At 42.5% G+C, this 9,869-nt stretch overlaps 1 protein-coding gene across 1 annotated transcript in view; it reads left to right on the top strand.

Annotated features, from left to right (window-relative positions):
• The first annotated feature begins 1,458 nt into the window (after positions 1-1,458).
• Positions 1,459-9,869, top strand: part of LOC138965578 (protein rolling stone-like) — a 123,638-nt gene continuing 115,227 nt past the window's right edge. The window contains exons 1-2 of the mRNA XM_070337763.1: positions 1,459-1,491; positions 1,998-2,283. Coding sequence (XP_070193864.1) covers positions 1,459-1,491; positions 1,998-2,283 — 319 coding nt within the window. The remainder of the gene's footprint in view (positions 1,492-1,997; positions 2,284-9,869) is intronic.

Here is a 9,869-nt window from a genome sequence, read left to right as displayed (position 1 = left end):
TCTTTTTGGCCAATTTTGACGATTTTAATTTAAATCTAATTAAAACTTTCAAACACTTGCCTTGTGCAAAGTGAAGGCGTGGTAGCATAATTTGTAACGCAGAATCTTATGGTATAACAATGAAGAGCCATCTGAGGGCCTTTTTTCGTCGGTATTATTATCCCTTTAAAAGGGAAAACTGTGCTCAAAAACAGGCTCTAACAGATTGTTCTTCGCTCCACAGAAACAAAAGTGGCTTCCTTAGTTTCTGGTCCTTAATGTTTTCCTTTGAAACAGGACCGTAAATCATTCTCTCTGCTTCAGTAAAAAAAAATGTCAAGAATCAATCACCCCTTTGAACCTTCCCACTTAACCCTCGCATCGTAAACATTCGTATCTTTGTAATGTATTCCCCACTCTCCTTCTCTTCCTTCTTAGCGTTTCTTATCTCGATTTTTTTCCCTTCTCCGAACGCCTCTCCACAGACTAAGAAAGGCTCATTTCAACTCGTATTTGTAGAATGGCCCATTAGGTTTATACGAGATAAAAAATAAAAAAAAATAAAAAAAAGCTGAACACAAAATTTCAAAAACCCAACGCTTTCTGCCACTTAAATAGCGATGGGTGCCCTAAAGCACCCAGGTTGAGGAGTTCATTCAGGAAAAGGCTTGCGGCGACTGCAAGCGTATTTGATGGAATTTATGATGTAATTTGCAAGGAGGATATTAAATGAAAAGGCGTAATTCGCCGAAACGGTTGTTTCTTGGGAGTTTTAAATCAACAGGCGAGATGCCCCAGGGATCGCTCGCTATCACAGCCGGAGATCGATTGGAATTGTGCGACCATTCTACTCTGTCAAGTTAGCGTTACGCCAAATGGAGCGTTGGCGTTCTTTTGTCTCTTGTATTTTTTTTAACCACTGTCTTAACTTTGCGGCACATTTTCTGAACTTTTGATACTGTTGAGAAGGCGTTTAAAGACACTTCATGACCTTCCCGTGCCAACCGTTATGTATCTTTTTGGCGAGGGATTTATTTCTCAACGTCAACTTATTTGCAGGCTCTTTTCGGTGTTTTAAACACCCCCTTGTGCACGCGTGCGGAAGATAAAGACACCAAGTTCACAGCAAATTCTCAGGTCTTGAAACTATACGTACAGAGTCCCAAAAACAGAGAACACAATCCCTAGTCTGCAATCATTTTTGTAGTGTGCAAATACAAGAAAACAAATTGCACATTAGATCTACACAAAGGAGCAGCATTATCTTAATTGTATGAAGACTATTTTTCCAGTGTGCAAACTTACAAAATGCAAATATTTGCAAACTAACAAGATCAAGAACAAATCTGTAATTGTCTACGACTGCATCCCTTATTTGTTAAAATTCCAGTGATAATATGCACAGTTATAACTCATTACGCATAAAACATTAACACTTTTACTGAACTTGATTAATCTGGGTTTTGTCTCTTCTGTAACATGTATAGCTACACCGGCAGATCTGCTGAAGGAGTAATCACAACAAACACTAGGAATACAGAGACAAAGAAGGGATGCTATAGGACATATTTTGAATATTTCATTTCCATTTTCTTTCCGGAGATAGCTCAGGCGGTAGCGGCGCTGGCTTGAACCCAGTTGTCGATATCGGCGTGGGCTCAACTCCCAAGTTCAACGAGGGATTTATTTCCTAGAATCAAATTTGTGCAGACTCTCCTGGGTGCATGCGCATGATAAAGATCCCATGTTCACAGCGAAAGTCTCAGAAATACAAGAACTATTTGCACTCCAATAAGAACACAAAAACAAATCTTGAATTTCCTAAGACCACGTACAGCCTTTCTGTTTATTTATTTTTCAAAACAATACGTTACAATCACAAATATATCGATCCAACGGTCTTTTAAATACTGTTGGGTCGATATATTTGTGATTGTAACGTACTGTTTTGTCAATAACAAACGTTCCAACAACTTACCTTTCTTGTTTTATAATTCTGAATTTTGGAACGTTGGCAGTCTCTTTGTTTTTGGATTTATGTATTTTCCATTTCCTTTTTTTTTTCGTGTTTCCAGTGGCCTTTTCGGAGAAGATGGTACCTCCTCTACCGGGCGGCCGTGGCGGTGACACTGACCAGCTGGACCATCGGGGACGTCGCTTACGAGACGCGCGTGTTTTACTCGGGAACAATATGGCGGTGGTTCCTGTACGCGACCAATTGGAGTCTGCTCCTCTTGACCCTCTCCGCCATATTGCAAGCCGCCACTTCCGCCATCTACGCCTGGAAGTCTCACTGGATTATCGGTAAGTCTGTGTGGGGATCTGTGGACAATCTCCTGGTTGAGCCCCGTGTGAGGTTCGTTGTCACTCTCAATGAATCTCAAAATGTTTGCTCTTATTTCAGTATGTGACGTCACTCAGTCAACGAGTCTGGTTCTGGAGATAGCTGATATCTATCTATCTATATATATATACGACTAGTGTGTGTGTGTGTGTGTGTGTGTGTGTGTGTGTGTGTGTGTTCGCGATGCACTGCCAAAGTTCTCGATGGATCTGCTTCAAATTTGGTGGGCATATTCAGGTAGACCCCGGACACAACCTGGTCGATGAGAATTTTCAACACGTGCTCTCAGCGCGCAGCGCTGAACCGAGTTTTGGTTTTTCTGTTCATCTTCCCAGATCCATTCCCACTAACTCTTCCTTATCTTCTCCAGTGTTTTGCGTTTATCTCCCTTCCTTCGTGTGGCGTCAATCCATATTCCCGTTACTACGTTACTATTTTTAGAATGTCACTGCACTGTCCAGAACGCTTTCCTTGCACCCGTAAGTTGTCCTCACTGTAAAAGTGCAAAGGTCAAATCAATTTATAGCCACGCGAAAAATACACTGTCATCTATCTCTATATATTTATAGATATAGATATACATATATATATATATACGGCTTCTGTGTGTGTGTGTGTGTGTGTGTGTGTGTGTGTGTGTGTGTGTGTGTGTGTGTGTGTGTGTGTGTGTGTGTGTGTGTGTGTGTGTGTGTGTGTGAGTGTGTGTGGGCAACACCTGTGGATTGTAGAGTTCTGTTTGTGATGTGGTCTGGCGGCTTTGGTGTGTCTGTATGTTCGGGCCTTCCTTTGAGAAGCCATAACAGTTATTATAGGGCTTACAAATAAGCTCTAAAATTCTCAATCCCGTTTGAGTGGACTTCGCCTTCAAAGGTGATTGTGGTGTTTCGGCACTCGGTTACGTTTGGTGTCGTCGACAGGGATGGGACTCGACATGAAATGTTCAGGCCACTGAATCATTTTCGTGCTGTTCCCATTCCACCAACCTGGGAGGGACCTAAGCTTGGCGGGTCCATGGTTCGGAACTTTGGGGACAAAGTTCATTCAAAGGGGGTCGAGTGTGACAGGGAGACTACCGTCGCCCTTCACAGCAGACTCTGCAGAGTTGTTCGCCTTAGAAGTTGTGGGCTTTCCTTGCATGTACCCGTAAGTTGTCCTCACTGTAAAAGTGCGAAGGTCGAATCTATTTATTGAAAAACTAGGATGAATACCCGCTTCGCCGGGTAGCCGGCTTCGCCGGGAAGAAGTACTTAGAGCCGTACGCCGGCTTCGCCGGGTCCGAACAATGGACCCGCCAAGCTTAGGTCCCTCCCAGATTCGTGGAATGGGAACAGCACGAAAATGATTCAGTGCCCATAATGCCATTCCTGACCATATCGAGTCCCATCCTTGTCGACGAATGTAACCGTGTTAATCACCTTTGGAGGCGAACTCCACTCAAACAGGACTGAGCAAGTTATGGCTTTTCAAAGGAAGGCCAGTACATAAAATTACACAAAAGCCGCCAGACCACATCACAAACAGAACTGAACAATGCACAGGTGTTGCTTACATAGAGACACACACACTCGCACACACACACACAAAAACACAGAGAAGCCGTATCTATAGAGAGATAGATGACAGTGTATTTTTCGCGTGGCTATAAATTGATTCGACCTTTGCACTTTTACAGTGAGGATAATTTACGGGTCCAATTTACGTTCTGTACACTGCGTTGACCTTCTAAAAATAGTAACGCCGGGAATATCCGAAGACGCTCAGCGCAGTGGACAGCGCAGTGTAGTAACTTACAACTGAACGGGAAAGCCACACGAAGGAAGGGAGATAAACGCCAAACACTGGAGAAGATAAGGAAGAGTTACTTATAATGGTGAAATGAACACAAAAACGAAAATGAGTTCAGCGCTGCGCGCTGAGAGCACGTGTTGAAATATCTCATCGATGATATTGTGTCCGGGGTGTAGCTGAATACGGTGTCCAAATTTGAAAAAGATCCACCGAGAACTTTGGCGTTGTGATGTGGTGTAGCGGCTATGGTGTGTCGGTATGGGGGCCCGGGTAGCTGAGGTGGAACCAAAATAGCTGAGGTGGAACCAAAATCGGTTCCGCGCTGCGCGCTGAGAGCACGTGTTGAAATATCGACCAGGTTGTGTCGTGTCCCGGGTCTACCTGAATATGCCCACCAAATTTGAAGCAGATCCATCGAGAACTTTGGCCGTGCATCGCGCACAGACAGATACACAGACAGACACACAGACACTAGTCGTATATATATATAGATCCACTGTCATCTATCGCTATATATTTATATATTATAGATAGATATATACGGCTTCTGTGTGTGTGTGTGTGTGTGTGTGTGTGTGTGTGTGTGTGTGTGTGTGTGTGTGTGTGTGTGTGTGTGTGTGTGTGTGTGTGTGGAGGCAACACCTGTGGATTGTAGAGTTATGTTTGTGATGGGGTCTGGCGCCTTTTGTCTGTCTGTATGTACTGGCCTTTGAGAAGCCATAACAGTTAATATAGGGCTTAGAAATAAGCTCTAAAATTCTCAATCCCGTTTGAGAGGACTTCGCCTTCAAGGGTGATTGTGGTGAACCGCCACGCTGTCTGTCTCTGTCTCGCGATTCACCCGGCGAAGCCGGGTATTCCTCTAGTATATCTATATATCTATACGTAGGATGGTCAGTTGGTCTGTAAAATCCATGTTCCTGGTCCATATTTACTATGAGATTTTACTTCCCATAATCGTGTTCTTAAAATTCAAGAATAGTGACCCCAGTTTCTGGAAGCTGTTGCAAGGTGCCAAATTTTGCAGACCGCAGAGAGAACCGTGATGGTGTGTTGAGACTGTGGTGAAATCTTGGTGAAAAGCTATGATTGACTTTGAAATTTGATTCACTCATACATTCTTTTATCACGTTCAAGGAAAATAACTACTTGACGGACTGTTGAAGGAGAGATTTATTTTGGGACACTATTCTGGAATGTTATTTGAGGGAGGATCAGTATATTCTGTCCGTGGCATATTGGTCTGTACGATTCACGTGTACGATTTCGTCTCGAAACAGTCTAGCTTCAATAGAACTGTTCTCTACTTCTCCTAAACGTTTGTAGCTTCCTAAAAGTTGTTTTTATGTGTACTAAAAACCAGAGCTTCTAACTTGAGTAGTAAGGAATTCAATGCCTCGCCACCTGTCAGGAAATACTGATCACCCCACGTATGTGTGTGTCCAGGGTCTGTGTGAGCGTCTGCCTTGATACGTCTCTGTCGGTGTGTCTGTCTGACTTCTCCGTCCTGTCATCCGTCTAACTGGCCAGAAGAGAAATTGAAGCTCTCACCTCAGTCTCCGTACCTCTGACTGTCTGTCTGTCCGTCTCAGTGTGTGTGTATGTGTGTGTGTGTGTGTGTGTGTGTGTGTGTGTGTGTGTGTGTGTGTGTGTGTGTGTGTGTATGTGTGTGTGTCTCTCTCTCTCTCTCTCTCTCTCTCTCTCTCTCACACACACACACACACACACACACACACAAACACACACATACACACATGCACGCGTGCGTACACGCAAACACACACACACACACTCACACACACGCACGCTCGTGTCAGTCTAACTCAGTCGTTCTCTCGTTCGCTTGTCCGATTCTAGTTTTACTTTTTGTTAGAACTTGTTATGTTCCCGCTTGCACATGCGCATCTGCTAATCAAAAATATTTTACTCCACAGTGACCTGTGAAATCAAATATTTCCCGGTCATTCATCAGCACAAAACTGAATGCAAATTGTCTTGCAATGGAACTGAAAATGGAATAATAATGACTGCTGCATCTTCCAAGAATGATTACGCTGGCCGTTAAATGTCTGCATGCTATTTATGACGAAAGCGACTTCAACATTTCGACGCAATATTGAGTTACAAAAATGAATACCTTCAAAAGCTGAAAGAAGGAGAGAACCGAGCTCATCTTTGCACAATCAAAATTCTGTTGCAAGCAAAGAAAGTGCAGGCGACATTTTTTCTCTCTCTCATCACGTGACTGTTCGCGCTTCTCGTGTTCCATTCGTCTGACCTCGTCGCGGTCTCGATAACCCCTGATGAACCCTAAGCATACTTGGAGGGCGGTGTCAGGCGAAATTGAACCCCCATCAATCGTGATCGCGCGGCGGCACGTACTCTCAAATTGAAAACGTTGAAGATGCGTGCAGACGTTTTTTTGTCGCTGCCGCTCGTTGTCTACTGACGTCTCATTTTCGTTCTCGTTTCCTGCGTTGCATTTTCCCCGGCATTCACTTTTGGTTGTCTGATTAATGCGTTTCTTGCGGACACGCACTCTGCCAGACCCCTCCATTATGATGACCACCTCCTCCCCCCCCCCCCCTCTTTCTCTCTCTCTGTTTGTCTCACAGTCTCTCTCTCTCTCTCTCTCTCTCTCTCTCTCTCTCTCTCTCTCTCTCTCTCTCTCTCTCTCTCTCTCTCTCTTAAAACCTCTATCCTTGAAAAATAAAGTTCCATCAACATCATCATCATCATCATCATTTCTCTCTCTCTCTCTCTCTCTCTCTCTCTCTCTCTCTCTCTCTCTCTCTCTCTCTCTCTCTCTCTCTCTCTCTCTCTCTCTCTCTCTCTCTCTCTAAAACTCATTTAAATGATTTGAAGGTTCTGACAGATTTTTGTGAATCTAAAAATATAATGTCGCAATTAAACATTCCATTTATTACTGTAGCAGAAGTATGTAATGCACTCATGCACCTCAAGCAAACAGGAACCCGTGGAATTGATGGTCTGGACGGGAGGATTCTTAAATTAGCAGCCCCTGTACTTGCTGATTCTTTAACTTACCTGTATAATCTCTGTATAGACAAGTGTTATTTTCCAGTTGTGTTAAAGCAGGCTAAAGTTATTCCACTTTTTAAGTCAGGGGCTAAAACAGAACCCTCCAATTACAGGCCAATATCTATTTTATCGGTTTTATCGAAGCCGTTGGAACAACATATCAACAAGTTTATTCTGTCACATTTTAACGAAAATGCTTTATTTCACCCAAATCAGTCCGGGTTCAGAACTCATCATTCATGCCACACAGCACTTGTTTCTTTAGTTGATCATTGGTTGAGCAAGATCAACGAAGACAAATTATGTGCTGCTCTCTTCGTTGACTTTGCTAAAGCATTTGATGTGATTCATCATGGCCTACTTCTTAGGAAACTCGCGCTGTACGGCCTTAGAAATGATACAATATCGTTAATCAAGTCTTTTGTTTCTGATCGAGTACAAGCTGTGTGCGCCAACGGCTCTATGTCTAGCATGCAGTCAGTAGGTTATGGCATTCCTCAGGGATCTGTACTCGGCCCTCTTCTCTTTACGATTTACATTAATGACCTTCCCCTACACATAAGCAGTAACTGTGAACTCTTCGCTGATGATACCACTATTCACAATTCCCACTCAAATGTGAAGGTATTGTCAAAACAACTTCAAGAAAGTGTTAACGAGCTTTTAGCGTGGACCGAATTAAACCACATGGCTCTTAATCCAGACAAAACAAAAAGCATGCTTATTACCACCAGACAAAAACGCCAAAACTTAAAATCTAAACTTCCACCTTTAACGATTGATAATCACATTGTTGAAGAAGTTAATAAACACAAAGTTCTAGGTGTTATTCTTGATAACAATTTATCGTGGACTGATCACGTTACAGGAGTTTGTAAAGTACTCTCCAAGAGGCTTTACTTGTTGTCCAGAATAAAACACTTCTTGAACAGGCATGGCAGGCAACTTTTCTTTAACGCTCACATTCAATCGATCATTGATTATGCGTCAACACTATGGGATTGTGCGAGTGCAAAAACTCTGAAACCTTTATTTAGTATACATAAAAGAGCAATCAAAGTTATTTTATTACAAGTCTCGGTTTCCAACGAAGACTATAAACTTTTAAACATTCTTCCTCCTAAATCAAGACTCATGTACAATAAGGGCGTTTTGATGCAAAAACTCATAATTGGAAGAGCGCCTGCACCTCTTTCTTCTCAATTCACTTCCCACAATTTAAGAGACCCGACAAAAATGTATGCTGCTCGGCCTCGTATAGATCTTTTTAAGTCCAGCCTACTCTTTTCGGGGACTAATCTTTGGAATTCACTTCCAAGCGGTCTCAAACATTCTGTCAATGCCAAGACTTTTAAAGACAGATATTTCTCATTCCTTATACATGGCACATTTCGTTCTCATTTAGCCTGAACATGTATATTGTTGATGCCTTATTTGTACCTTTTACACGTTTCAGTACTGAGATAAATGTACCTAATTAATTTCATAACATGACTTATGTAACGATGCTACATGCTATTACTTGCAACGTAGTTGCTTCATTGACTCCTCAGTTTCACGGATTTTTTCTTCCCTCGAAGTTTCACACGTTTTTTGTTGCTTGAAACAGTTTTCATTATACCTTTGACGATAATATGTCATGTTCGTTTGTATGTATATTTTTGTTTGTTTAGTCTGTTAATCGTTTGCTTGTTTGTCGTTTACTTTTATTACTTCTTTAATTGATATTCCAACATTTTTAAAACGTATTATCATTAGATTAAACCCTCCCATGGGCGAGGGTTGGATGTAAAAAAGCACCTGTTTCCTTATGCCATTACCCTCGTAAATAAAGAATGTGTCATTGTCATTGTCTCTCTCTCTCTCTCTCTCTCTCTCTCTCTCTCTCTCTCTCTCTCTCTCTCTCTCTCTCTCTCTCTCTCTCTCTCTCTCTCTCTCTCTCTCTCTCTCTCTCTCTCTCTCTCTCTTAAAACCTCTATCCTTGAAAAATAAAGTTCCATCATCATCATCATCATCATCATCATCATTTCTCTCTCTCTCTCTCTCTCTCTCTCTCTCTCTCTCTCTCTCTCTCTCTCTCTCTCTCTCTCTCTCTCTCTCTCTCTCTCTCTCTCTCTCTCTCTCTCTCTTAAGGATAAGGAGTGAAAAGTGTTTAACTTTTTCCTCTGTAATTGAAGGAAGATTATAATTACATGTTATCTACACTGCTTTTGGATGATCTTTCCTGAATAGGATACCCAACATCACCTCCCTGTGTGTGTGTGTGTGTGTGTGTGTGTGTGTGTGTGTGTGTGTGGTGTGCGTGCGTGCGTGTGTGGGTGCGTGCGTGCGTGCGTGTGTATATGCGTGCGTGCGTGCGTGTGTGCTTACGTGTGTGCGTGCGTGCGTGCGTGCGTGCGTGCGTGTGTGCGCTTAGTGTGATTATATCTGTTAATGCGTGTTTGTAGATTGTGCAAATAGTTGTTTTGAGCGGATGTTTTATAGTATCCACAGGGACGTAGATTGTGCAAATAGTTGTTTTGAGCGGATGTTTTATAGTATCCACAGGGACGTAGATTGTGCAAATAGTTGTTTTGAGCGGATGTTTTATAGTATCCACAGGGACGTAGATTGTGCAAATAGTTGTTTTGAGCGGATGTTTTATAGTATCCACAGGGACGTAGATTGTGCAAATAGTTGTTTTGAGCGGATGTTTTATAGTATCCACAGGGACGTA

Source organism: Littorina saxatilis, linkage group LG4 (assembly GCF_037325665.1).
Source record: "Littorina saxatilis isolate snail1 linkage group LG4, US_GU_Lsax_2.0, whole genome shotgun sequence".
Taxonomy (NCBI): domain Eukaryota; kingdom Metazoa; phylum Mollusca; class Gastropoda; order Littorinimorpha; family Littorinidae; genus Littorina; species Littorina saxatilis.
Note: the sequence above shows the minus strand (reverse complement) of the source record. Positions and strands in the feature narration are given on the sequence as shown.